At 38.3% G+C, this 27,150-nt stretch overlaps 2 protein-coding genes across 3 annotated transcripts in view; both read left to right on the plus strand.

Moving 5' to 3' along the window:
* Positions 1-13,077, plus strand: part of wsb1 (WD repeat and SOCS box containing 1) — a 28,849-nt gene extending 15,772 nt beyond the window's left edge. Inside the window, exons 6-9 of the mRNA XM_067506535.1 lie at positions 4,209-4,381; positions 6,259-6,372; positions 10,349-10,456; positions 10,601-13,077. Of these exons, the coding sequence (XP_067362636.1) occupies positions 4,209-4,381; positions 6,259-6,372; positions 10,349-10,456; positions 10,601-10,763 (558 nt within the window). The 3' untranslated portion in view covers positions 10,764-13,077. The remainder of the gene's footprint in view (positions 1-4,208; positions 4,382-6,258; positions 6,373-10,348; positions 10,457-10,600) is intronic.
* A 4,398-nt stretch (positions 13,078-17,475) lies between these two features.
* akap1b (A kinase (PRKA) anchor protein 1b) overlaps positions 17,476-27,150 on the plus strand; it is a 33,892-nt gene continuing 24,217 nt past the window's right edge. The window contains exons 1-2 of one of the 2 annotated variants that reach the window (XM_067507385.1): positions 17,476-17,629; positions 22,976-24,582. In XM_067507385.1, coding sequence (XP_067363486.1) covers positions 23,001-24,582 — 1,582 coding nt within the window. In that variant the 5' untranslated portion in view covers positions 17,476-17,629; positions 22,976-23,000. Of the gene's footprint in view, positions 17,630-18,650; positions 18,708-22,975; positions 24,583-27,150 lie in introns of those variants that run through there. The other variant, XM_067507386.1, reaches the window with a different exon arrangement.

A 27,150-nucleotide genomic window follows, 5' to 3' on the forward strand; every position in this document is an offset into this window, starting at 1 on the left:
ACCTAATTATTAGTCAAGTGCTCCTCCAGTTGTTTTTGTATTGTTGCAATTACTTTTCAAGCCTTTTGTTGCCCCGGTTCCATTTTTTTTTTCAGATGTGTTGCTGCCATCAAATTCAAAATGGGCTATTTTCCATGAAATGGTAAAATGTCTCAGTTTCAACATGTGATGTGTTGTTTATGTTCTAATGTGAATGACATATGGGTTGATGGGATTTGCAAATCATTGCATTCTGTTTTTATTTACATTTTACATGTCAATCCAACTTCTTTAGAATTGGGTTTTAAACGAATAGTAGAATTATCACCTTTCTGACAGTTTCAACCTAAAAACTGAGAAGTTATAACCTTTTAAGAGAAGAATTTATGGCAGAGCAACTGTATCTGATTGCATTAAATTGCACAGGTAGTGTAATGTAATGTCTGATTGGTGTATTAAGTCAATAAATATGGCTGTATTAAGCCATAAAATGTCTTTAAAAGTCTTATTTTTAAAAATAAGGTCTTAAAATAAAATTGATGAAGACTTGTTTGTTGTTAGTTATTAATATAACCCTAGCAGATGTTGTTGTATGTAATAAAAGTATAAATATTAAAATTAATTTTCTTTCCTTCTTGCGAATGTTCAGTTCTGTACAGTCTACCACTAGCTCTTGCATTTTCTCTGAAGGTATTAGGATTCTGGAAGTGGAAAATAATTCTGCTATAATGCTATAAACCTCAGACAAATCCATGAGTCTTTAATATATGATAATATGTATTTCCTATACATAATATACGTTATAAGAACTGACTCATTTTCAGTTTGTTTTTCTAGCATGAAGAACTACATGTTGGCATGTTAAAAGCAGTGGATCTGTGAGATGTTGTCCAGTGAGCTAGACCTAATTGTGCAACCAGAAGCTGGACTCTTTGTTTCTTTTAGGTCTTTGTTTTAGATGAGTGGAGAGGATATATGATTAAGCATTATGGGTAATATTCTTACAGGTAAAAATTAAGTTGTTGTATAAATAAATGTGCCATCAGCATGTAGACTATTCTGATACTTCAGTCTAATAAAGTTTTAAATCCACTTAGGCATAAAGAATATCGAAGTTCTGTAGTAGATTGATTAGACAATGTATGACAACAAACCTGCATTTAAAAGGATATTGCCAGACTTTGTGTTGGTGATTCCAAAGCCATAGCATAAGGCCATTTATGTAGCTTTCTTGATTACTGCCTTACGTTGATAAAACTGATGTGAAAATAAAGATGGCAATTAGGCGTCCTATAATTCTATGGCACACCAGTTGAGAACCACTAGTAAAAGTAAGCTAACCACTTAAACTGTACAATATACACCAATCGGGCACAACAAAAACACCTTTGGAGTTTAATGCAATCTAATACAGTGGCTCTGTCATGAAGTTTACTTTTACAAGGTTATTATATCTCAGTTTTTAGGTTGAAACTTGCCGGAAATGGGATAATTCTACTACGTGTTTATTATTGAGGTGGGTAGTGGAGTCGTACTGGAGTACAATATAAGAAGAAGTGGTTCTAATGTTCATTCAAGGCCACCCGTAACGTGCATATCGAGAACATGCAAACTTGGGGACGTTCTAGCGTCCTGTAGCTGCTCACATCAGATTCAGAGCTCCGACTCTTGGCTACAAAGTGGTCAACTCAACAGCACCTGCCTACCTGAACTTCTTCTTCCAGGTATACAATCCCTTCCACCCACTGCACTCTGCCAACAAATGGCATCTCTTGGTCCGAACACGACACAAAATATCCTGAGCACAACTTTTTAGCTCAGTGGTCCCGAGATGGTGGAATGAGATACCATGCACATTTACATTTACGTTTAGTCATTTAGCAGACGCTTTTATCCAAAGCAACCTTGTGAGGTACAAGGTAAGTAAGAATCTAAGTCAAGGAGAAAACATCAAAGCAAAGTCCTATCAGAAAAGTGTTCACATTTCACGAGATGAAAGAGCAGAAAAGTAGTATTTTTTGTTTGTTTGTTTGTTTTTTGTTTTCTTTTTAAATATATTTAAGTGCATAGGAAGATGCAGAAGAGTTTTCTGTTTTCGGCAGTTTTTTAATATTGGGAGTGAGTTTGCTGAGCATGCAGAGTTTGGTAGCTCTTTCCACCACTGTGGGATCATTGCGGTGAGTTTGGTTGTATATTCCGTGAGGTAGGGTCTGATCTTTCTGATGTTCTAGAGGGCAAATCTGCATGCCCTAGAGACTGAGGAGATGTGGTCCTTAAAGCTCAGTTGGTCGTCGATGATGACCCCCAGATTTCTGGCCGAGTTAGTGGGGACAATCACTGTAGCTCCAATGTTGATGCTGATGTTGTGTTGCGTTGAAGGTCTGGCTGGGCAGACAAGGACTTCGGTCTTGGAGAGGTTGAGCTAAAGATGTCTCTCTCATCCAGGCAGAGATGTCTGAGAGACAGGCAGAAATGCGTGATGAGATAGTGGAGTCGTCCGGTGGAAAGGACAGGAAGAACTGTGTGTCATCAGCATAGCAGTGACAGGAAAGACCATGTGAGTGAATGATAGAACCCAGAGATGCAGGAAAGGAAGAGGACCAAGAACTGAACCCTGCGGCAGAGGGTAGCCTCTCTACCCACACTGGTAGAGAGGCTATGAGAAAAATCCCGATAGGTAAGAACGAAGCCACGCTAGAGCTGATCCAGAGATGCATAACACAGAAGACTGACCTGTGGCTTTTGCAGCTCGAAGAGATTCCACGATAGTCAGAAGTGCCGTTTCTGTGGAGTGACCCCTCTTGAAGCCAGACTGGTTGACATAAAGGAAGTTGTTTATTGATGTCCATGCACAGTAGCCTGACTCCCAATATTTAGATTTTTATTTACAAAAAATTTTCCTTTCGGCTTACCCCTTCAGGGTCACCACAGCAAAATATTAGTACACATGTTGCTGAGGATGGTGGACTGGGGGTTCAGTGTCTTGACCATGAACACTTCGACATGTGGAAAGGAAGAGCAGGGCTCGAACCCCTGATCCTGCGGTCAGTGGGCCTCAGCTGAACCACTGTAGCCCCTACTCCCATTATTCATATAACTGTTAACAACTAATAACTGAATCAGATAACTGAAAACAACTCTTCCACAACTTCATATGCACTTGAAACTCTTCTTCTCATAGCACTTTGCTTTCATTTTTTTCCCTTGACTTAGATTTTTGCTTGCCATGTACCCCACTGATATTCTGTATATGGTTTAAATGTAGGTTTAATATTAAAAGGTGGATATCAAATGAACATTTAGAAATTCAGCTTTCATTTGATTTTCACAGTACGCCAAACAATCTAGGCTGTGCCTGGGAACTGGGATCTAATGACAGTGACCCAAAGCATACACCTAAGATCAAAGCTGGAGTGGCTTTAGGTGTGGAAAACCAAACTTTGAAAAGCTGGTAGAAACTTATAACCATGAAGTCTCAAAAAATTAGGGGCATGAATACTTTTCTAAATGAGCAAGAATTCTTGAATTTAAATTTCATTTACAACAGTAAAATGTGTCAAAAGTAAAAGAGTGTGAATACTTTCCAAGCTGTAATAGCATAGCTTTCTGATATTGCATCGCCTTGAAGCAACAATAACAGACAAAATCAATTCTATGGCTGACAAAAGCAAAAGTCTGCCACAGAAATAACTTTATCATTCTGTGTGTGTGTGTGTGTGTGTGTGTGTGTGTGTGTGTGTGTCTGTCTGTGTGTGTATGTGTGTGTGTGGGCGCACACATGCACATGCATATGTGTACTTTGCTGTACCACTTTGGGCATAATATATTCTTTTGTCTTGTATTAACTGTCTCTCTTTGTAGACTTCTGCTGGAGGTGTGAGCCTATTGTAAACTCAGTGAACTAAAACTCTGACATGGGAAACCAGCAGAGTAATATAACCTTTTGTTAAAATATAAGTTTGTGCTATATTTGGTAATGGTTAAAAAATGCTTTATGGTATACTTGAACATACTTATCTTTACACATGAAAAAATGTTGAATTTTTTGTTTGTTTGTTTTTAAAGGTTTTATACACATTCTTACAGTGACACTGAGCATAATTTAAGCAGAATTTTATTACCTTTTAATATATTTTCTGAATGAGTTATGTGGATAAGTGTAAGGTAGCACATCTGTACTATTTTCAAGTCATTCCATGGACTATAACAGTTTCTTTGTCATGTTGCAGGTGTTCCTATGGAACATGGATGAATACACATTGATCCGGAAGCTGGAAGGACACCACAATGATGTGGTGTCTTGTGCGTTTTCACCAGATGGGGCACTGTTGGCTACTGCCTCTTATGACACCCGGGTCATTGTATGGGACCACCATAAGGCTACTGTCCTGCTAGAATTGGGGTAAGAAAATAAGAATTATTATTTAAGTTAATTCTTTATAACCACACAGCTTAGCATTTATTCCAAGTAGTTCCATTTGTCAGTTTTAAAATAAAAGTATTTAGACCAGACAAAATGTTTTAAAATATCTGTTAGCTGAGTTACTTTTAATGCAAAAAATTTTAATTTTAAATGTACAGTACTGTGCGAATGAATGGCGTGATCGGTAAATGCTTAAGGTACATGCCCCTATAACTGTTGTGTCATAGATAAATCTGATTGGGAACCTTTCCCAAGTCATACCAAAACTCTCCCGTTTCCTGTCAGCTGTTAACTCATCCCTTAAAAAATGCAGAAATGTCCCAAATAAATCTGATTTGTTGTTTTGGCAATGGTTTGACTATTAGCATACGACTAGAATATGTAAGAGTATTAACAGTATTAAATAACATATAACAAATAGTCTGTATTGGTTAAAATGACAAGTATTAAATATGGACCCCGCCACGTTTTGAGTGGAAAACAAGAACATAACTGACTAAATCAATGACAAGTTTCTCAGATTTACTTCTCGGGAAGACTGGAAGTTGTTTAGCAAGGACCTGGCTCCGCATTGGTATTTTTCAAGCTTCTTGTGTTTCGTCTTCCTGATTTTTCTATTACTTGGGATTGTTACATCTATCCAGCCTGTACTCGGCACAGATGTTTATGTACACTATGCCAGCAACATGGTTAAAGCATTCCATGTATGCCCTACCTGCTAGCATCTTGCACCACACATGCAGTATTGTTTCTGTGGCATCTTTGCCCATGTTGAACTTAAAGTCCTGTCTGCTCTGGTACACCCATGGGTCTCCTGAACTTATACTTAGTCTGTTCCTGTACTGTTAGGATTAGTGCCTCTGTGCTGTCATTCATTCTAGCTTTGTCCTGCAACATGTTGAATTTTTTAAATACTTCTATCTGGTGGCGGTACATACTGTGCAGGGAGTTCTTCTTCAAGGAGTTTTCCTGCCCCTTCATCTCTTGCTTATCTGGTTTATGCTCCCCAAGGTGTTCACTAAGCGAATTATCACTTGGGGCCATTTTCTTGATGTGTACTCTTGCTAAACCTCCTGCTTCTTTCTGCTTAGTGTAGGATCAGGATGCTGGATTTGGGGATAAAACACTACATTTATTGTATGGAGCTTCCTTCTCTTGATATCAGTAGCTGATGAAGCAGGGCATTGGTGTTAATAGCCCTGACTTTGTTCTTCCTATTCAGCTGACTTGTCAGGACTTCGCTTACTCTTTGTAGGTATTTGGCAGATGCTGCTTTTCTTAAGGTCTCTTTATGGTTTCCGTCTGCCTGTCGGATCCCAAGGTACTTGTAGATGTCCTAAACTTCTTCTATGTTGTCTACAGTCCAGTCAGATCTGACTACTTCTTGTTACCATCACAAATGAGCAGATCTTGCAACAGACCACTGGAAAACGTACACATAAACATGTACATTTTTGTTTGTTTGTTTTTGTTTATTTTCTTAGATAGGGTCCTTTTTTTCTCACCTCTTCTTTTTATTTATTATTTTTATTTTTTGTTTTAATTAAACAACTTTTTAGCTATCAAAAAAGATTCAGATAACCTATTCTAGTCACTGTAGCATGCACAGGTAAATAGACATCATACCTTATAAGAGTGTGCACATCCCCCTACCACCACTAGTTTAAAAGGAATGAACTTCACATTCTCTATAGAGCAAATGTACGTATTGTTTATCATACAGCTTTTTATTTTCAAGAGAAGGCAACTGTGCATCTTTCTTATGTCAAATGTAGAGCAAATTAAGGCCTTTTTGGCCTTTTACAATGAATGTTGAGACTAAAAAGATCTAATATTGATTGTGCAATCTTTTCCAGTCATCTCTTTCCACCTCCATCACCCATTTTTGCTGGAGGGGCAAATGACCGCTGGGTTCGTGCTGTAAGTTTCTGTCCAGATGGCCGCCACCTTGCCAGCATTACTGATGACAGGTAAGACATTAAATTACCTTTTTTTAAATTAACATAAAATACTTTTTCCAGTTTGTGTTTTTGGTTACTAGTGGGTGTTGGTGTTGAGTTTTCATAGGTGAAGTTTACAATCTTCTACGAACAACCGTTTTGCTGTCTTCACTGCCTTTGGTCTATTTCTGGGGGTCTCTGCATGTAAAATGATTTACAGAAAGTCACCAAACCAATGTATTTCTGCAGGACAACTTAAACAAAAAATCTAGCTTCTCCAATATCAGTGCTACAACTGGACACAGCCTACTGTATATGCAGATGTAGCAGCCTAAAACTGCTGCCTGATTTGCATGTGGATCTATCCAGATTGTGAAAGGTATTCAATGCAGAATTCAATTCAATTCAATACAACTTTATTTATATAGCGCCTTTTCACAACATAGTCATCTCAGGGCACTTTACAGAATAAAGTCAAGATTATAAAGATGTGCAGAGAGAACCCAACAATTCCCCCTGGAGCAAGCCATAGGCAACAGTGGACAGAAAAAACTCCCTTTAACGGAAGAAACCTCCAGCAGAACCAGGCTCAGGGTGAATAGCCATCTTCCTTGACCGGTAGGGGTGAGTGCAAAGTTAAGAGAGAAAAGAAAAGAGCAACAAGAAGCAACAACAAAACATCGGGCAGGTTGGTAGGACCAGTGCCTGCATGCTGGTAGACACACAGCTTCAAAGCTGGGGACACCTGGAGAAAGGGACAGAGAGAGGGAGACAGAGAAGGACAAAGACAACTACGGGAGAAAACACACAGAGTAAATGACTTACAGTGTTGAAAATTGTGGGTGAGAGGAGAGAGGGTCAAGAGGAGTAAAGGAGCTCAGTGCATCGCGGGGTTGGGTCCCCCAGCAGTCTAAGCCTATAGCAGCATAACTATAACTAACTATAGGCTTTATTAAACAGGAAGGTTTTAAGACTAGACTTAAGTAGAGAGCGTGTCTGCTTCCCGAATCTGAACTGGGAGCTGGTTCCACAGGAGAGGAGCTTGATAGCTAAAGGCTCTACCTCCCATTCTACCTTTGGAAATTCTGGGAACCAGGCCTGCATTCTGAGATCAAAGTGGTCTACTGGGATGATATGGAACTATGAGGTCTTCTATATATGATAGAACCTGACCATTCAGAGGTTTATATGTAAGAAGCAGGGATTTAAATTCTATTGTAGATTTAATGAGAAGCCAATGGAGAGAAACTAGTGAAAGTGAAATACTATCTCTCTTGCTAGTTCCAGTCAGCACTCTTGCTGCAGCATTTTGGATTAATTGCAGGAGTTTAGGGAGTTACTGGGGCATCCTGAAAGTAGGGAATTACAGTAGTCTAACCTAGATGTAACGTATGCATGGTCCAATTTTTCGGCATCACTTTGAGACAGGATGCTCCTAATTTTGGCAAAGTTCTGTAGGTGGAAGAAGACTGTTCTAGAGATTTGTTTTATATGTGAGGTAAAGGACAAATCCTGGTCAAAAATAACTCCAAGGTTTCTTGCAGTAGTACTGGAGGCCAGACTTATGCCATCTAGAGTAACGATATGGTTGGACATCATATCTCTGAGATTTTTGGGCCCAAATACTATGACTTCAGTTTTGTCTGAGTTTAGAAATTGTAGGACATCCAGGCCTTTATGTCTTCTAGGCATACTTGAAGCTTGATTAACTGATTATTTTCATCTAGTTCCATAGATAAATATAGCTTGCCTTGTTATTGCCCTTAAACAACCTCCTCAGAAGGCTGTTACAATAATGTAATGATCTGCCAGCTGGAGCAGTGATTAGTGTTAGGATACTGCAGAGTGATAAAAATACCTACAGTGTAAGTATTTTGTAGGTACTTTTTAAATAATTACATATGTGTGAATACATATAAGCATGTACTGTCTACCTACAGATCACAAGAGGCTAAGGGGCTTCACTTCCTTGTACTTACGTTATAACTACAGATAAGAAGAAAAGAGGCCTTACTTTAAATTCCAGCCCTCATTTGTTAGGTATCAAAGGTTTAGGCTTATATACATTTTTGAGGAAATAAATAGCAATCGTGCTTTTATTTTTATTGTCTTGAAAACAATTTATATCAGTTGAAATTTTGTATTCCAAACAACTTATTTATAAATAATGAAAAATCACATTATAGGTGTTGCCTCTTTTTTCTAAAATGAATATATCTAAACCCCTTTGTTACCTGTTGTTATATGCTAGGTATAACAAATGAGGGATGTAATTTCAAGTGGAGCCTCTCACCCTCTTTATCTGTAGTTAGATCAGTAGTGACACCATAAGTACAACAAATGATGGCTGTAATTTAAAGTTAAGCCTCTTACCCTCTTTTTATCTGTAGATACATCATAGTTACACTCTAAGTATTCACATTTATAGTATCCCCTTACTTAATACTTGCACTATAGGTATTTTTAATATTTTAATCTTGTTACCCTGTTATTCCCCAAGGTTTGCTTATTGTTATCAAGTAAGAACAAATATGTGTCCGTAGGTACTGTAGAGGTACACCATTGTTACTAATAGGTACACAGTAAATTAACTGTACTTACGCTGTAAGTTGCTGGCTGTAATCTAAAGTGCTACTGCCATGGCTGTGAACACAGTTCACAGACATTCCAGACAAGTTCAAATTTAAACATAAATGGGAGCTGCTGTAACATACATCTACACTCTTCATTAATGTACACTCTCTACCCCATAATAACAAAGTGAAAACAGAATGTTAAATGGTAAATAAAATTGATGGACATGATTTTGAAAAGTATAATTTATCACAGCAAAAGCGATGAGGTAAACGACACTGCAAGGCACAGGATCTAGGGAAGGCTACAAAAAGAGCACAGTGGCTTCCAAAATTTTGAGAGTTTGTTTGTATGAAGACGTTTTGCCCAGCCAGGCATCTACCGAGAGCCATTGCATGGCCAGACTGAGCAATTAAGGGAGAAGGGCCTTAGCAGGAGAGGTGATTAAGAACCCGATGGTCACTGAGCTCCATATATCCTTTGTGGAGATGGGACAAAGTTCCAGAAGGACAACCATCACTGCATCCTCCGCTGCTCTGGGCTTTATGGGGCTTTATGCTTTATGCCAGAGCTGATGGAGGGGAAACCTCACCTCAGTCCAAAACATATGATGCCTACTTGGAGTTTGCAAAAGGCACACGAAGGACTCTCAGACTATAAGGAACAAGATTCTCTGGTCTGATGAATCCAAGATTGAACTTTGGCCTCAAATGTTATGTCTGGAGGATACCAGGCACTGCTTATCATCTGCCCATTACCATCCCAACAGTGATGCATGGTGGCTGAGGGGATGTTTTTCAGTAGCGGGGACCGGGAGACTGATCAGTGTTAAGGAAAAGCTGAATGGAGTAAAGTACAGAGAGATCCTCAATAAAAACCTGTTCCAAAGTGCTTAGGACCTGACTGGTTCACCTTTCAACATGCCAACAATCCTAAGCATACAGCCAAAACAATACATGAGTGGCTTAGGGACAACTCTATAAATGTCCTAGAATGACCCAGCCACATCCTTCACTTGATTACTATTAAACATCTCAGGACAGACCTGAAAATGGTCCCCATGGTCCTTTAGAGGTTTTGAAAATCCACCAGTGCAGGTATGCAAAGCTTGTTGCATCATACCCAGGATTTGGAGGCTTTAATTGCTGCAAAAGGTGCTGCCAAAGGTGCTTAAACAAAGTACTGAGTAAAGGGTCTGAATACTTAAGTACATGTGGTATTAGTTTTAATTCTTTACTGAATTTACAAACATTTCTAAAATTTAGTTTTCACTTTGTCATAATGGTGTATGGAGTGTAGGTAAATGACAAAAAACTATTTTAAATTTTAGTATCAGGCTGCAACACTAAAAAAGTAGAGGTCCAAAATACTTTCTTGAATAAACAGTGTGTACAATTTTTTGCCAACTTCCTTTCTTTCTGTCTCTTCTCAGATTGGTTCGTTTTTGGAGCATAGAGGAAAGGGCTCCTCAAGCAATTGCCTCTCTCTCTAATGGTCTCTGCTGTGCCTTCTCTGCGGAAGGAAATATACTTGCTGCTGGGTGAGACACTAATATGTTAAGACATTGTTTTAACTTTTTTACTTTTTTATTTTTAAATGTTTTTCCTCTGAAATCACTGTGTTAGTGTTAGTTCAGTGTTGTAGGTATCTCTTTCGTTTAATTTGCCAATAATATTTTTTCTAGAACTCGTGATGGTAGCGTGCACTTCTGGGAGTGTCCTCGAAGCATTGCTAGTCTGCAGCACTTGTGCAGGATGGCACTCCGTCGGGTGATGATTAGCCAGCAGGTAGAGGCCCTAGCCATTCCCACTCCACTCTGCGACTATCTGACGTACAAAGTCATCTAATGCGCCCACCTATTACCACAGCACCAGCTGACACAACTGCAAATGCATCAGAAGCAGCCTGCTGGAAAGCGGCCTTTTTATTAAAAGGTTTAAACAAATATATACTGAACTTTGAGCAAATGAATCAGGATATTAGAAAAAGTTTATATTTTTATCAATCCCAAGAGACCCAATATCTAACCCACACCACATTCGCTTAGATATTATGATGTTTTGTACATATATATTTTTGTAAATCAAATGAGTGTGCTGGGCCCGGCTTACTATCCATACCTGTAAAGTCAAGTTATTTTTGTCCCCTCCACCATATATGTGTGAATATTCATCTCTGCCAGGTTCACTAAACTCTTAATATTTGTCTCTGACTTGAAATGCCTGTTGCACTTAATGTGAGAAATTTTGCAGTTGTGCTTTGTCTTAAAATCAGATTTTCTGTTTGTGGGTCATCTAAGGCAAAAAGCAAAACAAACCCAGACATTTATCTGAAAACTTTTCTACACCAACATGGCACCTGTTACTAAAGCCCAAACATATTCTATGCGGGTAAGCACTAGTATTTTTCAATTATTAATACAGCACAGTCTATATAGTTATTTTTTGGCAAACAGTCATCGGTTTTTGATCCAACTCTGACACATTGCAGGTGCACTCATCCACAGTCTAACTAAAAGGTATTAGACTGGTGAACACCATTCACTTGGCACTTCAATAAATCAATGCCTCTAAAATAATTTTTAATAACACATCAAGGTATTATAACCATCATTAAAATGTATTGCAGGACTGCCATACCAGACTGTATTTAGTTTTCATTAGGTGTACCTAGTGTCAATGGGTTATATACAAAAATGTGTGTTAAATGATGCAATTGTGTGCAATGTAAGCATGATCGGCCCAGGGCAGTTCAAATCCTTGAGACCAGTGTACGATGATTTCCCACTAAGACAAAGCACCTCTGCCAGTAAAGTACCGTATTTTGAACTTGTATACAGACTTCCATATATTTATGTATATATAAATTGTATCATGTCTTGAAGCATATCAGATTTTTAAGCTTTTCTTTTATTTGTTTTCATCATTCATTTTCTGTGAACCATCTATATTTTGTATTCTGTACTTTCCTTTTAAATGTGAAAATTTATACAGGAAATTTAAATTGTATTATAATTTTGTACAGGTCATTTCTAGACTGTGGCAGCTTAACTGCACCTAGTCATAGTTTTGCTGTATGCCACAATTCCAGCAACTCTGAAAGTATTGACAAGCAACCAGCCACCTGCCAGCCTTTTACAGTATTCCCAGCGCTTAACTTTTTCCACATTTTGATATGTTACGGCCATATTTCAAAATTGATTAAATTAATTTTTTCCTCAAGGTTCTACAAACAATACCCCATAATGACAACATGAAAGAAGTTTTTTGGTTTGATAGGATGCACCAGAGCTGAACAGACATCCTTTGCAGAGAAGGACGCTATGCAGGGACTTATGCAGAGGCTCAGTCAGGATCCTGAGATGTGCACACCCACTATATCTGAACAACACGTTGTAGAGAAAAGCACATCTATGAATTAACGTCATGGAGTCGAAACAGAAAAGAAATTAAAACAGCTCTAAAAATTAAGAAACAGAAACAGAGCAGCAAGAGGAGCGGTTAGCAGATGAGGTTGGAACATATAAAGAACTTGGTTGTTTAGCTCTCCTCCCCATTTAACAGTTAGTAATTGGTGTAGTAATTTGTTTACGCTGGGCTTACTTTACAATTTCTGTTTAATTCTACCTTTTCAGTAAAAACTGGTTCGCTTAATGTGACACCCAACCATTGTGGGTATCTACGTCCGTTGTGCAAGTATAAGAGAAACATGCAAACACCTTCAAATGTTACCCACATACCTTTGTGTATGTGCAGAAAGGAAAAGTATAATTCTGGCTTTAGTGTTTCTGGTGCATACAAAGCAGCTGCTAGTCATTGGCAATACCTCCTCATAGTGCTAATGCCAAAGGTTTCCTTTCATATAGTGCAGTTTATGTGTTCTGGCTATTCCCAATGCTGTAGGTTTCTGCTAAGAAATAGAGGGTGTCTTCTGAATGACCTGCAGTGGATAGTTATGAACAAACTTCACAGGAGTTTACATTGCATTATGTTTTTACACCTGGAATTGTGATTGGGAAACCTCATTTTCATGCTTCAGTCCTAAATGCATTATGAAGGGGTACAAATATCAGATATATATGAATGTATGCAGTATTTCTCTTTTTCTAAAATCTGTCTGTGTGTGTGTGCATAATTTAAATAAAGTTTTTTGACAAAATAATGTTTTTTAAGTTTAGTGAATCTTTTTTGGCAAGAAAGACAAACCTAAATATTTTTTGTCTCAAATATTGTTTTTCCATGTAAATTTATTAGGACTTGCAACAGCCAAAATAAAAGTTTGCTGTCTGCTAGTCATCTCAGTCGTGTGCTATTGTAGTCCTGACATTATGAGGTTGCACTCAAAAACTTTCAATCCCCATTGAAAATTTGGTGTATTGGAATAAGTTACAAACTTGCAATAAATTAATCCATCAAGAACAATTTAAATACCTCAACACAACTAACAATGGGTTTTTCCACAGTCAACACAAAATCCAACTTAACTACTGCAGTCTCAAAATTATTCACCTCTTCACGAAAAACGTTCAGCAGGTAGTAGAACAACACTGATCTGCTGCAAACCAGATGCATAACTAGACACCTGATTCTGGCTGCATTTCTGAGTTATCCTAGCCTGTTCTGCACAGGCAATGGCCCCTAGTTCTTGGGTTGGATGCTTCAACGGTCAACTGCAAGTCCCACCAGGGATTGAGTTCGAGTCAGGTGACTGATGGCAACTCTAGAATCTTCCAGGACTTTTTCTGTAACCAAGCTATTGTGAATTTTTAGGTATGCTTGTGATTATTGACCTATTGGAATGATGCCCAAGTGTCAGCTTCCACACAGAGGGCAGGACGTTTTTCTGATGTCCTGATACTTGAATGAATCAATCTTGCGTTCCACACATTGCAGGTGCAAGAGGTAGCAAAGCAGCCTCAAAGCATGACAGAGCCACCATTATGCTTGGCTGTACGCAGGGTTCTCTTTTCAGCATATGCTTAATTTTTCTTTCTCCAGGCATGCCACTGATTCATAGGCCCAAAATCTTCCATCACAGATTTCCAAAAATGACCAATTGATCGTTGACTTTGAGCATATTGGAGCTGACTGTACTTGTGCTTTATGGTCAGTAGTAGAATAAGGCTTGGATTTCCACCTCCATCAAAAATTATTTACTATGATCTGGGAGGGTCAGAATGGGTGCTGTGGAGAAGCTCTTCTTGAGCTGAGTGAAGGCTTGCTCAGATCGAATGTTCCACATGAACTTGGCCTTTACAGAGGTGAGCTGATGGAGGGGAGAAGCAATGGATGTGTAGTTCTTGATTAACGCAATTAGCAAAGCCCCGAACTTCTGTTGCTGATTTTTAGCCTCAGGAATAGGCCAAGAGCACACAGCATCCACAGCAAGGAGACTGAAGGCACATAAAATTTGCATTTCCCAGCCTTGACAAATAACCTTTCGATGTGCTTGGTCTCAGAAAAGGAGAAAACAAGAATGTGATCAAGATGGAAAACAAACATACATGTCTCCCAAAACATAATTGATCAAGTTTTGAAACTGTGGTTGCTTGTCAGCTTTTATATTGATTAAGCACTTCAGTTCCGGGTGTTTAAACCAGTCCAAGCTCTCAGATCCTCTGGCACAAGTCCTTTAGGTCTTTCAAATTGCAAATTGCAAACAGTTTCTTTGAGGCAATCACTTTTTGTTAGCGTTTTTTGGTTTCTTTACTCACCTTGGTAGTCCTGAAAAGTTTCATTGGTTCCTCTGCTTATTTAAACCCAGCTTTCCCCACTCTTCCCTGCCAGTTCGTCACTTTCGCTATTTCTGGACAGTGAGCATAATCTTTTTAGGGTTTTTTTTTGCTTCGGAGATTCTGTTTCCTTACCTGCTCTGTGTGTATCTGTTTGTTCAACTGTCTGCCTGGCACTCCTTTGTTCAGTTCTAGTTTCCCTTGTTTTCATCTGAAGTTTGTTAGTTGGTTTCTGTTTGTCTCTGTCAGTTTGTGTCTGGTGTTTTGTTTGTCTCTGTCAACCCTGAGCGTATTTTGTTATATTATTTACTGGTTTTGATCGATCCCTGTATGTGTGCCCTCTTTAGTTTATTGCTTAGTCGTGGATGTTTTTGTATGTGGGCACCCATCCTGCTTAATTACTACTTAATTTTTAGTTTTCACTACAAAGTTCCATTTCACAGTTTTTTCCTAGTCTGTTTTGCCCTCTGTGTGATTTCTTGTCCTTCTCTCCCGCCATCAACTCATTTGGGTCCTTAATACACAAATCCTTGTCGTACGAACTGGCCAAACTAAGACCAAGAGATGTGCAAGTTATTAGTCACCATGGGTCCGTCAGAGGCATTTACAGACTTTTTGTTTAAGACCACAGGTGGATAATCAGCTTGTTTTTCTTAACATTGAGGGTTCTCACGTAACCATTTGTCCTTGAGTTCTTAAGAAAACAAAAAAAGAAATTATCCAATACTCAGACCAACCCTCAGAGCCCTTAAGTACAACCACAGCCTCTACTACTTGGACAGTTCTGGAGGTTGTTGACACCCTGCCCTTCTCATAAGTGGACTTCCACATTCCAAAGGAGGTGTTTCTGGCAGCCTTGGAATTTTTAAACAGAAATTTACTTCAATGTTAGGAGGACAACAAAAACTTGCATAATAATAAAGACTAGGACACAAGTTTAGGGTTAAGAATCTAACACAAACTAAGGGACTAAACAAGGGTGGAGCTGGCAAACAAAAGGATCTGAATTTGAAAATAAGCATGAACCACAATTAAAGACCTAAGGAATTAGAACATTAATACAATCATAGAAACTAGAAAAATAAACATGAATCAGAACTAGGGAAACAAAGAAACAAAGTAGGGATACACACACAAGAAAGCTAGTACTGCATTAGTATACAGTAATCAATAAGGCAGATACAAACTATAAACCAAACCTCAGACCAAAGTAATGAGTCCAAAAAATACAATCAGGCAGAATCAGGAACTGGGCAGAAGCACAAGGAGAAACAACAAGAATCTGGCAGTGGACTGTGGGGAGAGCTTGGTATAAATGGACTAAGAAACAGTTGAAAACAATCAGTTGATGATGACGAGTGAATCTGGCAGAATGAACTATGGAACAGGAAGTGTGGGAAAGGGGCTACAAAATAAAAGTCTAAAGTAGGAAGTGAGGCTGGTGAAGACAGGAATGAAAACCAGGGCCAAATCATGTAGAATTGAATAATCCTAGTAGTTCCACCACTTAAGTCTGCAGATCTCTGAAAAATCTCTCTATGTCCCTAGTGACCACTTTTTACAAATCTGTTTAAGTAACACTTTGTGTCTCCATAAAGATTCAAAAGCAGCTTTTAAGTCTTATTTTCTAGCTGAGAATTTTCAGGGTTCAGGTAACAACTTTAACATTTAGTAGGCACTTAAAACCTTAAAAACAATCCAGCTTGGGCAGAGATACCTTGTAGTATTTAGAATAAATTCCTGTCAATTTTGTATACAGGTGAACCCAAACACAAACAGAAACAGGGAGTGTAGGAAATCAAATGGTTCAAATGGTAAAAATCATGGTAAAAATAACACCACATAAAGAGGGCAAAAACAAGCGTAAACAAAACCAAGCAGAAAAACAAAACTTGAACTGGGCAGGGGAAAACTAAAGGAACTCACCATGACCAAGGGAAGTGAAGGGGACAAACTGAATATAAACATGGAGAGGAAGGGAACCTAAGCATGAGCAAGTTTAATTGTATTCAAAAGATCAACAATCAAAGTTTGATCCAAGTGGGGCAAGTAAGAAACCGATACATGAGCTAAACATAAATTTGGCCTGAACAATTCAGGGCATGGCAAGAATACAACAGAAAATGGCAAGCAAAACCATAAAATGAGGTCTTTGAAAGAAATCATTATTAAGTAACCTGGATTATAAACCTAACCTGAAATAAACATAAATACATTATAGTAGTAGCCAATTTACAATGGAGTAATAATTCTAAATGGAGTCAAACATTTCTGAGAATAAGGCCAACAAGTTTCTGAAAAGAGATAGAAATACCTAGGCTGATTACTGCAGACTCTTGTAAATGGTCTGCACTTATATAGCGCTTTTCTACCTATTGGCACTCAGAGCACTTTACACTGCTTCTTATTTACCCATTCACACTCACAATCACACACACACACTCATACACCAATGGTGTGATGCTATACAGCTGGCCAACACTCACCGGGAGCAACTAAGTTGGGGTTCAGTGTCTTGCTCAAGGACACTTTGATATGTGACCAGAGGAGCTGGGGATTGAACCAACAACTGTGAGATTGGTGGACAACCGCTCTACCTTCCTGCGCCACAGTCGTTGTACTCCTACTGAACAGGTAAAAGTGGGTGTGGACAGGGTAGGAGAAGGGGTGGATGTATGAGTAAGTAGTTGACTGTAGGTTGAGTATATGTGTAAAGAAGACAGGGAAGGCAGGAAAACAACAACTGGAACTAAGAAATCTGCTTTGAGGCGATATAAGACCAATAGGAGGCAGTAATGCAACATAAGGGGTATTGACTGCCGTAAAACCCACAAGAGGAAGAAGAAGAATAAGAACACGAAGAAGAAGAAGAAGAAGAACACGTGGGAGGGGAGAGAGCTTGACTTTCTTCAGGGACGCATATAGAAAACTGACATTTCCGATTTTCTTTCATTGTTGTAGGACAGGGGACCTTAATATACTGTAAGTAAACTAAAATCTCTTGAAAAGAGCGAGCGCACTTATTAAGTAAAGGGAAATGCCATGTTATCCTTTAGCTATGCGATTCATGTTCTCATATTCTGAATTCATATTGAGTTCATACTCACCTAGCTGTAACGCACGGAAAGTGTTAAAATTCCTTTTATTTAATTCCCACCAGACTCCGCAAACGGTCTTCAGTTTGCCTGTGTCACCAAATGAGTGGCGTAAACCTATGTCATTGAACAATTTACATAGCTGCTCTCTAACCTGGAGTTGTCCTCTGTCCTTGTTGTGTTAACGAAATTACCTTCATTTTGTGGTTCACGCGGTTAATATGGAGGTTGTAAAAAGTATCTAATGGGTGTCTCTTTGATAACAACAATTTCTTATACGTCCTCAACAGTAAACGTGCATTTGGCTATATTTTTCGGCAGACCAGTTAGCAAGCTAACGTCAAGGTCTGAGGCCCAGGACAGAATCACTCTTGGGCTTAACTGCTTTGTTAACCTCACTTGTGCATTTAGTCGCGTTTAAAACTGTCTTATGCATTGCCTTTATTTTATAGCCTAGCGAAGGTCAGTCGAAGAAATTGTTAACTACAAACGAAACAGTCTCCTCAAACACGAGGTTTAGTTCATTGTAACAGACAGTCGGGATCCTTGGGCCCAACATAATGCAGTGCACTTGCGGGTTTACATTTTGATTTTTTTTTTTATGTTCTTAGAGATTTTATACTTTATATTACATAATAATGCTCTGCGGCCTCCTAATCAGCCAAGTTTCATTCGCTGCAGTGTAAGCATGCAGCCACATCTGGTACCGTATTTCATTCCAGATATCACAAACTTACTACGTTTCTTACACGTTGTACATCTTGTTATCGGGCATATGTTCGTCAGTGGATTATCAGTGTACAATACATTTGGCATTGTCACCTAGCACCGCACTCTAAATTGCTTTTTACAAATTGTTCTTAATTCTATTTAATTTACCATCCAATTGTTTTGTTTTGTCTTCTAAGATGGACTGTGTTTGGCTAGCTGAGAACATTTTGTAGGTGTATTGATTACATAGAAAGGTAAGAGGACTCAAGCGACTCTGAGAAAGTTCTTAAAGCTTGTCTTATGAAAAAAATAACTTTGCAACCTCGCTAATCATATAATGCGTAAAAAAGGGCACATTATCCTGCTAGATTTCAAAATGTTGTTTCACATTGTGGTCTTCGTATTACTGTCTAGTCTGACCACTGCTATCTGACTGGCAAAGGTCACAGTTTAAATCTAAACCATGACCACATGTATAATTTGTAAGGAGGATTGTATTGTACATTTGTCTGAGTGCTTGTTCGTCTACTCTAACCTTGTCCAAGGAGAATGAAGTTTGTGGCCTAGGTACATTGTAGAATGAACATTTTAGATAGTTAATTGGGGATTTTTAAATTAGTAAAATGTATTATTAATAAAGGTCTAATAATGTTTTATAATAATATTAAGTAATGTTTTATTAGATTAGTCTTATTAGCAGAAACAGAATATAATAAAATGTTGTTAGAGCTTAATGTTAACGCTTGCTTGCTCTTCCAGTGCAACTAAACTCAGGCAAATAAAATATTCAGAAGAAAAAAAGTCAGACAGCAGAATTTCCTGATTGCATATGATTCAGTTAAAAAATTTTTTTTAACCTACTCTAGCAATTGTAGGATGTAAAGTGGAGAAAAGGTCAAAGGGATTTCCAAGGCCAGCTTTCATGTAAAATGTAATTACACAAATGGAGTGACTCAGAATGTATTTCCCAGTTAGCCAGAATTGGCAGTTCGGTGACTAGTTGATAAAAAAATTCACCAGCCAGGCATTAAAAACAAAACAAAAAAAATTTGTTTTTATATATAAATATATGTATATATAAATGTTTGTATATATTTCCTACACATATTTTTCAGTTCGCTTTTTGATTAAGTATCAAAATTCTACAATTCTGAAACATGGATGATCTGCAGTGTGTATGGTTCCCGAATGCTTTATAAATTGTTAGTTCCAATACCCAGATCACCTAACAAAACACAAAATTCCACTCAAAATGAGGTAGAGCTGGTACCATCCTGATCATGTGTAGTGTAAATTTACAGTGGTAAACATCTATAATGACTTTACACCATATATTTAACAAGCCAACTGATCCAAATACAGGAGGTTGTTTAAGCTTTTTCATGGCCTTACTAACTTAGGGCATCTTTTGAATATTGCATTATAAGAATCATACATGTACGTTATTAAACCATTTTATTTTATCTAAATGGGTTGGACCATACACTGTCATCATAAACTTAGAGACAATTTTTAATATAAAAAGAAACTGCATCTTCCTTATCTTGCTTAGCACAATTTGTTGGTATTTTTTTTTCTTTCTCTCACCATTTTGTTGTTACTGGGATTATGATTTTGAAAATGTCCCTCTACTCGATGCACCAACAGGTGCAGGGATGATTTGATAGATGTTCATAATAAAATAGCTTACTTCATAGTAATCACAAGATGTTCAGATACCTACAATTGCAATTGGTCCTTTAGTAGATGCTTTTATCCAAAGCAGTGTATAGGTAAGTGGCAGACACTAGGAGCAACTTTTGGGTTTAGTGTCTTACCCCAGTACACTTAAATATGTTGCACTTATTATCTAAAGCATTGACTCTCTTCTGGTGTATGATCGCCAAACACTTGTTGATATTAGACTGTCCTTTGGTAAATTGTGCAAATATGAGTTTATTAGGCAAAACAGCAACTTGCCCATGTTTTTAGCAGAGGGCCCTGTACATCTCTTCTGTTATTCTTTTGGTATCCCAGAGAAGGCATAGATGGCACAGGAAGTGTCGTAGACAGCTAGTGAGGCTGAAAGCCTACCTAGTGCATTGGTGTGAAATAAGGAGGTTTCCTTGCAGTCATCTGGTCTAATGTGGATTTATGTATTGTACTTCTGGACTACCACTCATGGAGGGGGGGTCTTTTGGTTTATTTATTTATCTATTTTTATTTTTTTTAAGGACAGATACCACTGCAAGCAGTTAGGTTGGCGCTCTGTGTCGTCATTTGAGCTGTGCATGTTTGAAGTAGGTCACCATCATCCTGTTTTGTGGATTATTATGTAGCAGCCTCTTAAATAAAACAAAGACTTCATCAGTAACTTCTGATTTCCTGTCAGAAATCATGCTCAAGTACGGTCGGGGTGTAATAACTGGTGAGATGAACATTAATTTTTGCTGTCCTGTAGTGCCACTGTTTAAAGAGTTTTTAAAAGTCATTAACTCTTAATCTGGAGCAGTTGGTGTCTGCCCTTACTCATGTTTACCGGCATTCAGCTTTTGACACTTTAGATCATGATATATTGATTTCCCGAATGGAACATTGGGTGGGGATTAAAGGTGTGAATCGGCTGTTAGGGGTTCAGTGTCTTGCCCAGAGACAATTTGAAAACATACTCTGTATTGATTCTGTATTCTGCTTTTAACCATCTTGTTATGTTCAGGTTCAAATTGACCCGTTTTAAAGTTAACAATCTAAAAAAAAATACTTAAGTATTTTTTCACTTTGAAACTTCTCCTGCTTGGCTTATTTAGTGTAATCAACATATAAAATAAAAATGGTTCCGTTCACATATTTGTAATCCCTCCTACGTTTATATTACAAAAGTACTGTTTGGGTCAATTTGACCCGGCGACAAAATGGAAGCTAAAAACTGAACATAAAAGGTGTCTCATTTTAATTTATCAACATCACTCCATAAACAAAAAAAATTCAAAATATAAAATAACATTTTTAAAAATCAATTGCATATAAAACTATTGTAATTTATATGTAGTGCTTTTCAGTTTACATTAAATAAAGTTTTAACATGATCTTTTTTTAATAAATGAGTGACCTATGCTCATTGAACCATGATCTGTGAACAGTAAAGAACATCATTGAACTAAATATTGATAGAAATGGTTAGTAATGGAGTTAATGATGAGATATAAACAATGTTTTTTGGGACTTTTTGGTTTCTGACACTTTTGTATAATTAAGTGTGGAACATCAAGGGTGTTCCTCAGAAACGAACATAACAGGAGGGTTAAAAGAGGTTATTGTTTACGGTTTGCATTTTAAAACTGTGTGGAGTGGGACCCCCAGAAATCTAAAAATTTGTCATCTAAAAATCTCATAATAGGTTGTGGTAGAACTCTGTTGACCGAGCTAGAGAATGTCTGTGCTCTAAACTCGATGCTAGGAGTGCACTCGGCAAGGCTTCTCTTTAAACAGATTGGAGTGTGGAAAGGGCAACTCATACAGACTGAGCAGGACCTTTTTCATTGTTTTTTTGCAAGGGCTCCGTTTCATCCAGGGATTCAGGTCTTTTCCCATAATGGATGTTTTCTCTTGATCTGAAGGATTGCTCCGGCATTCCGGTTTCTGGCTGACACAGCACATGGAGATGTGAGCCTGAAAGGTTTATGTGGAAAACTGGTGTATTAGATGTTGGTGAAAATTGTGAACAGGGTCAAATTAAATTGTTAAATGGACTGATACACTATCGAGGGCTCACCTGGGTCTCAAAACTGAGGTCAGGAATCAATGAAGGGCACTGTACAAGCCACCATTATGTAAAAGAGTTGAAGATGTGCAGGGGGGATTTTACATGGTTTCCTACCTGTAGCTAACAGAGGGAGATTATTTCATTGCTTTCTGCACTGTGCGAGGTTGAATTCTCTTGTTTTTTATTTTTTTTTATTTTTTATTTTTTTTTCAGGAATTTATTTTGAGTATTTTGGAGAGTCCTTCTTAGGGCAATTTCTTATTTTAGGGTACAAATATTTGAGACAGGTTCCTGAAAAATGTCAACTGTTGAGCCAGGCTAAGATGGCAGTTTATGTCAGTCGCAAAAATAAGTAGAATAACTAACTTGATTGTGATGAACAAAAAATAATAGTTTGCATAATCAAAACTATATTGAAAATTGATAGTTACTTTCCTCTCTCTCTCTCTCTCTCTCTCTCTCTCTCTCTCTCTCTCTCTCTCTCTCTCTCTCTCTCTCTCTCTCTCTCTCTCTCTCTCTCTCTCTCTCTCTCTCTCTCTCTCTCTCTCTCTCAAAGACATATAACCCACTCAAGACAGTATGGTCTGTTAAATTTTCTCTTGCTTTTGAAGCCCATCTTAAATTTTCTCAATTTACTTCTGACAATAATTACTCCTGCAATGAACAGATAATCCATGCCATTTTTCCAGCTTAGTCATAAGGTATATTGGTTATAAGTTGTATTCAATTTGACATGTCTCAAAGCTGCATTAAGTGTGTTTCTCTTTTATTAAATTTTAGGTGTAGCTGCTAGTGTCCTGAGGAAATGCCGTTGAGGTTTCGCTCTGTTGTGCCCTATACACTGCCTGGAGTACTTGCACTGATTGGCTGGTGGTGGTACATCTCACGGAAGAAAGAGCGTCTCATTAGCCGTGACAGTCAAGATGGAGATCCAGCCCTTATTGGACTTAAAACATCTCCAGCAGAGGGCAGCAATGGTTTGGTTGAGAGAGCATCTGTATCCCCCAAAAATGACACAGAAATTCCAATGTGCAGACATTTGAAGGTCATTAACCAGAAAACGGAAGATGAAAATATATCCCACATTCATGTCCAGGACACTGAAGCGGCACCTCTATCGCAAGAAATTACTGAAAAAGCTACCCCAGACCTTGGAATGGTAAGACAAAATGAAATCCATAATCCCCCAGGACAGTCAATTGGCAAAGAAGACAGTGTGCCGGTGTCAGTGAGAGACTATAACAATTCAGAGAAATCCCCACCACTTGTTTTAGTGACTCAGTTGGAGGAACATCTGATCAAAGATGAACCCTCTGCTGCAAGGTTCACATTAAAAAAAGACACCTTGCAGTGCAAGTCTACCAAATTTACCTGCGTGTCTCCCACAACAGCTCACCTTTCTAAGGCAGAAAGGCCCGATCCAGAGGGTGAAGTTTCAAATCAACATATTAGTACTAATGCACAAAATGAGAAGGTTGTCGCCCCAGCTAAAATTCAGAGTATGATCCCATCAGAGACTGATTATTTTGAGACCCCACCTTTAATGCAGGATTCCCACGAACACATTCTAACTAGCACACCTACTGCCTTGACCCAGACTTCTAGAGCTTTGTCCACAGTCCAAGACTCAATCACTACGTCTTTGACCACAGAGAACATCCAAAAAAACACTAGCAGTGCAGAGGACCAGGATCTTGAACATCTGGCAGCTGGACTCATAACTGAGGTCATCTCGGCAGCTACCCAGGCGGTCCTTGGTGTCACCAGCAGCCAGATTACAGATGGCAACCAACCCAGTTGCAGTAGCAGCACATCACTGGCTGGCAATAGACTATGCTTCCAACAGGAGCCAATTGCAGCACCACAGAAGGCCCCACATCTACTGAAAAGTTATGAATCTAGAGAGGCAACACTGAAAGAAGGGGAAGAAATGCTTAATGAATGCTCCTCAGTGCCAGTATGGGAGCCTGTTGAGTTCAGTCACAGTGTTCAGCAAAACAATGCACAAAGAAGCTACTGGCCAATACCAACACATCAAGCAGCACAAAACACCTTTCTGCTAAACATGAAATTGAAAGGTGATGAAACAGCTGTAATGGCAGAGGCTTCTGCCTGTAGCACATGTCACTCTAAGGATGGCATTAGCATTGAGGACACCCAGAGCAACGTTTTTGACAACCAAAAAGATGTGATCCAAGTTACAGACTTATCAGCAAGAGACGTCTCACACCCTCAGTCACTGGCTGAGATTGTCACAGGGGCAACAGTTTTGACTGTAACTGAGCAAATCTCAACAGATGCTGTATGTGTGATGAAAAGGCTAAATGGATTAGGCCTAAATAATGGAGCCCATGGTACATGCGAGGTGGAGACAGACCACTCTGGAGGTGAGATGTCAATCTTTTGGTTTATAGAAATACTGTTAATTGATCAGTATGGCCAAACTAGGGTTGGGTACTGTTCAGTTGTACCAGTACTTGGAATTCTGCAATTGTACAACAAGAAGAAATACTATACTAAACAACTATAGTTTTTGTTTAATTTTACTCTGAAATAACAGAATGAAATTTTAAATGTTAGTTGTACAAATTCATAAATAAGACTAAAATTCTCAATTCCAATATTTTTTACTAGGACATATCTCCTCCCAAAATGGCCTCTAGTTTGTCAGTCGCCAGGACTTAGCTTGAGGATTCTGTCATGTGTCTAGGAGGAAGCATGCAAATTGTAGCAGCAGTGTCAATAATATGACATGCAAAGTGATGTACAGTAATATTTTATTCAAAATGTTAAATGCTTGGGAAAGTAAAATCTTGCAAAGCATAAAACACAATACATCTAGTCTAATGAAACACAAAGTCATGATTGTTCATGTGTTTAACACACCTATTAAACATTAAGTGAGGTAAGTGAAACTAGACTTCAGCTAGTGTTTAGGGACCTCTGGAGTTGGCAAACCTGGAGTCAGAACAATGAAATGAGAAGTATGGTTTAGAACTACCTTACCTTCATTTATGAAACCACTCGGTGTCAATGTGCAATGTGTCAGAAGCAGCGGTAAGCTGATGTGAAACATGCCTCACAAAAAATAGATCTTAATAGACCTATGATCAAGAGTTAATTTGCATGTAGCTGGAAAGGGTAACATTGTAATGTCTGGAAATCAACACCCAGACAAGATCACTCCAAAGACACTATACTTTATGAGGTTAAAAAATTTACTTTTTTAAAAATTTGGGCAAAATGTGACTTAATTATAGATAATATATATACACTGATTATAGAAAAGAATCACACCCCTTGGAAGTTTTCACCTTTTATTTATTTACAACATTAAATCATGGTTGGCTCAAGATGGCTTTGACAAATTTTACAAAAATCTTAATTTCAAAGTGGAAACAGATCTTAACAAATATTACATTGCTCTAAATATTGTAATTGCAAAAAGATTCACATTCTTTTAATGTAACTCCCCTAAATCTGATAAATTTACGTGAGTCACTTTTAACCAAAAGTCAAATTTGGGTAAATGAAGGTCCCTTGCCCACAAGACAACTGACTCCCATTGTAAAAGCAGAATATTTGGTACAAATTTATCTGTTACTTCAATTAGGAACACACTATTTTATAAAATGTTTGAAATAGTTTTATAATTTTGCTAAACCTGACTGATTTACTTCAGATATACTTGATGATTTGCTTTATTTTAAATAAACAGATTGCATTACTCTGTTATGTGCATGTGTGTGCTTAGGGCAGGGGTGGGCAAACTTTGTGACTCAATGGGTTCTAAAATTTGACAGATGTCTCTCGATGGCAGCAGACACCGTGTTACATAAATCCTTTTTCCGAGTTATTCCTTTCAGGGACTCCATGCTCAAAATCTCTTCCGTTATCTCAAAACTATCATTAATCCCCTCGGATGAAAATTAGGAGCTGAGCATTGTCATTTAAGTCGTTGCTTTCATCTAGAGCTAGTGAATATAACTTGAAGGACTCAGCTTTTTTGTTTATTTGGATGGCTATGTTGCTGAGTCTGTAAATTGGCTGCCAGCCTCTGAGCCGTAGCTGCCCGTTCCTGCGTTGACTGCTTGCTAGCCTAGTTGGCATGCTTCGTAGCAAAGTGACGGCTGATAATGTACTCTTTGAAAACCGTAACAGTTTCTCGGCATATTAGGCATACAGCCTTTGATGGACTTCAGTTAAAAAATATTGTTTTCCACTCCGTATTAAACACTCGGCGCTCACTTTCCACTTTTATTTTCTTTGATAAGCTGATTTTTGCAGAAGGGCTCATAAGAGAAGAAGAGGGTAATACACGCAAACAAAGTTAATGTAGCTGAAGTGCGCTATCTTTTGGGAAAACATGGGCATTACAGGGGAAAGGGCTGGCTTAATAAGCCCAACAGGCCGTGTGTGGCCCGCGGGTCTGAGTTTGCCCATGTTTGGCTTTAGGTGTTACATAATGTGACCATTCGGATTCAGTGTGCAGTTTCAATTATTAGTTCCTGCTGTAGGCTTATCCAGGTAAGCAAGGAATGGGCCCCAGATACTTGAAATCCTTTTCAAGGATTTAGTTCTTCTAAACCTCAGTCTTTCTATTTGTATAACTGAAACCATTTCTGCCATCTACCTTAAAAGCTGGGACCCTAGGGGAGATTTCCATTCTGTTAAGTCTATTGGCTATGGTCATCCCAAGCCTTAAGGATTGTTGCATAGCTGCTTGAAGATGCAGTGCATACTCTGAGCAGCCAAAGGTTGCAAGTTCAGCGTCAGGTTTAACGTCTTTGTCATACACCTTAGAATACCAGATCCAACAATATTGTCCCAGTTTGTGACAGAACCAAAACATATGTGACAAATAACCTACAGCAACTTTACATTTGTCACATTGAGGTGAAACAGAGTGGAATATATTATGTACATTAGATTTGGAATGATGCAATTAGTGGACA

This window comes from Channa argus, chromosome 6, assembly GCF_033026475.1.
Source record: "Channa argus isolate prfri chromosome 6, Channa argus male v1.0, whole genome shotgun sequence".
Classification (NCBI taxonomy): domain Eukaryota; kingdom Metazoa; phylum Chordata; class Actinopteri; order Anabantiformes; family Channidae; genus Channa; species Channa argus.